The 2,476-nt window shown below is 63.4% G+C and overlaps 1 protein-coding gene across 1 annotated transcript in view; it reads right to left on the bottom strand.

Moving 5' to 3' along the window:
* Window positions 1-1,245: 1,245 nt before the first annotated feature.
* LOC113221142 (laminin subunit alpha-5-like) overlaps window positions 1,246-2,476 on the bottom strand; it is a gene marked incomplete at both ends in the record, with an annotated part of 4,668 nt that continues 3,437 nt past the window's right edge. Inside the window, 3 exons of the mRNA XM_026450499.1 lie at window positions 1,246-1,516; window positions 1,981-2,078; window positions 2,186-2,356. Of these exons, the coding sequence (XP_026306284.1) occupies window positions 1,246-1,516; window positions 1,981-2,078; window positions 2,186-2,356 (540 nt within the window). The remainder of the gene's footprint in view (window positions 1,517-1,980; window positions 2,079-2,185; window positions 2,357-2,476) is intronic.

The following is a 2,476-nucleotide window of genomic DNA, read 5'->3' as shown; positions in this document are numbered from 1 at the left end:
ATGACGGTGATGGTGGGGTGATGACGGTGATGGTGATGACGGTGATGTTGGTGATGACGGTGATGGTGGGGCGATGACGGTGATGGTGGGGCGATGACGGTGATGGTGGCGGTGATAATGATGATGGTGACGGTGGGGGTGATGATGTTGGGGGTGGGCTGGTGGTTGGGGTGGGAGTAAGGTGATGGTGGAGGTGAAGAGGCAGAGAGGAGCTGGCTGAAGACATGGAGTCCCCTTCCCTGGAGGAGAGGTGGGGTGGTGGGTAAAGGGTGCAGGGAGAACACGGGCAGGCTGATGTTTTGGCGTGTGACCAGGTGCTGGTAACAGAGTCTGTGGTTCCAGGAAAGATGCCCAGTCACCCCTGTTTGCACCTGCAGGGAGAGCTGAGCTCAGTCCACACCCAGGTGTGGTGAGTCAAGGGATGGCAATGTCTTCCCTGCAGGCCAAGGCAAGCCCCGGCTCCTGCAACCTTCCTCTCCTCAGAGGCCCATTTGGCTGCCTGCTGGGTTCCACTCCCAGCTGTCACAAGCTGTGTCCCCACTTGGCACTTAATTTCCCAGGACAACTTAGCTCTACTGGAGCTCAGCAGCCTGAAGCCGTGCTGGCAGCAACCGGTGCCCAGGGTGGGTTCCCAGGGCCCACAGCTCCTGGAAAACAGCCCAAGTCCTCCAAGGTCAGGAGACTGTGCCACTCCTCCCCTCAGCCACATCTGAAGGAGCTGGGGCTCCCGCCTCTGCTTGGCACTGGCCATGAGAATGGGAGTGAACCTCTGTCCTGTCTGAGCTCCACCCGCCTCCCCTGTAAACTGGAGTGTGGACAGAGCAGTAAGACCCCAGCAGAAGGCAGGGGGCAGGTCCTAAATCCAAGCGCATGAAGCTGGGCTGCATGGTTTCAGGAACCAGATGAGCCCTGCCGGCGCTCTGCCGGGGGTCCAGGAGCCTCATCACACGCTCAGCCTCAGCTGCACCACTCTGAGTGGCTTCTGTCCAGCCCCATGCCTGCACTGCCACCCTCGGGTGTTACACCCTCCAGGCTGAGTACTGGTTTGCGTGTTCCCCAGCTGCCTCCCCCAGAACAGGTGCTCCTGTGGCTGGACTTGGGTCCCACCCTCTTCCCATTTCCAGGAAGAGGGCCCAGCACGTGTTAGGCGCTCAACACACAGCTGCTGGCTGAAGGAACAGAGGCAGGGAGGAAAGGACGGACGTGCCCCGGGGCTGCTTCTCGGGAGTATGAGCCCAGCCCTACCTCACTGAGGATTCTGGGTGGGGCCCAGGAATGTGCAGGTGCCAGCACCAGGGCCGCTGCCCGTTCTGTGCGGGGCGCCCGGGAGGTGGATGCTCTGCAGTGCCCTTGGCCGCCCCCGAAAGCAGGCACACAGGGCATAGCAGATGTGGGGTTTTGGCTGCCCCCATCCCACCATCCCCATCCTGGGCCTTGGTCCCTGCTTGGTTGGAGTGAAGGTGAGGGCTGGCGGCAGCAGGGAAGTTGTCTGTTGTGTCCTGAAAGGTTGGGGGAGCTGAGTGGGCACCCCTATAAGTGAATGAGGGCTGCCTTGGCAGGTAGCGGGCACCTGTCCATTCCAGGGCACGCAGACGTGGACTCGGGAATCAGTCATCCTCATCACTGACTGACTCTCCTCACCGGGCCCCGGGGGTCCGCCACTGTGGGAAGGCCAGCTGGCCTGGGGGTCCGGAGAGCCCTGCCTCTGCCAGCAGGAGGGCAAGGCTCCCCCAAACCAAGATGGGGCACCCTAGGGAGGCTGCACACGCCCTCGCCTCCACATCACCGCACAGATGAGGAAACTGAGGCCCACGCAATGGTGGTCAGTTCAGGTCACACAGAGAACAGGGTCATGGTGGACCATGGAACCAGGTCACCCACCCTCAGGTTCGGCAGGGGTGACAAGGACAGGCAGGGAACTGAGAACTGCACCTGAACGGGGCCCCCCCCGAACGGGGCCCCCCCTGAACGGGGCCTCACCTGAACGGGTCTGTGGGGTCTTTGGCATCACAGGCGTCCGCGTGGCCGTGGCAGACACAGCGGCCTCCGATGCTGATGTCCTTGATGCTGTAATAATACTGCACCCGCAGGCCCCGTGAGCGCCAGGCAGCCAGGCCTCACCCACCCCAAGTCCCGGGTCCACCCGGCAAGTCCCCCTCCCCTGCCTGGGCCACAGGCAGCTCACCCGGCGGGTGACTGTGGGGTCTCGCAGCGCCTTCCCCATGAGGTGGCCCAGCAGCGTGTTGGTGCGCAGGAAGCGCAGGCGGACGTTAGTGGCCTTGGTGAACTCCCGCAGCAGCGGTGAGTAGGAGAAATTCATGGCGCCTGGGCGCCCATTCACCAGGGACACCACGATCTGTGGGTGGTACGCGGTGAGGCCGGTGTGGCCCCAGCCCCCAGCGCCTGCACCGCGCTACCCCTCCTGGGCCCACCTCTCCCTTCTCCAGCCCCGCTCGGCACTGCCCACCTGGGCCCA

This window comes from Piliocolobus tephrosceles, unplaced genomic scaffold, assembly GCF_002776525.5.
Source record: "Piliocolobus tephrosceles isolate RC106 unplaced genomic scaffold, ASM277652v3 unscaffolded_21105, whole genome shotgun sequence".
In the NCBI taxonomy this organism is placed as follows: domain Eukaryota; kingdom Metazoa; phylum Chordata; class Mammalia; order Primates; family Cercopithecidae; genus Piliocolobus; species Piliocolobus tephrosceles.
The sequence above is the reverse complement of the archived record's forward strand: the minus strand, read 5'-3'. Positions and strand labels throughout refer to the sequence as shown.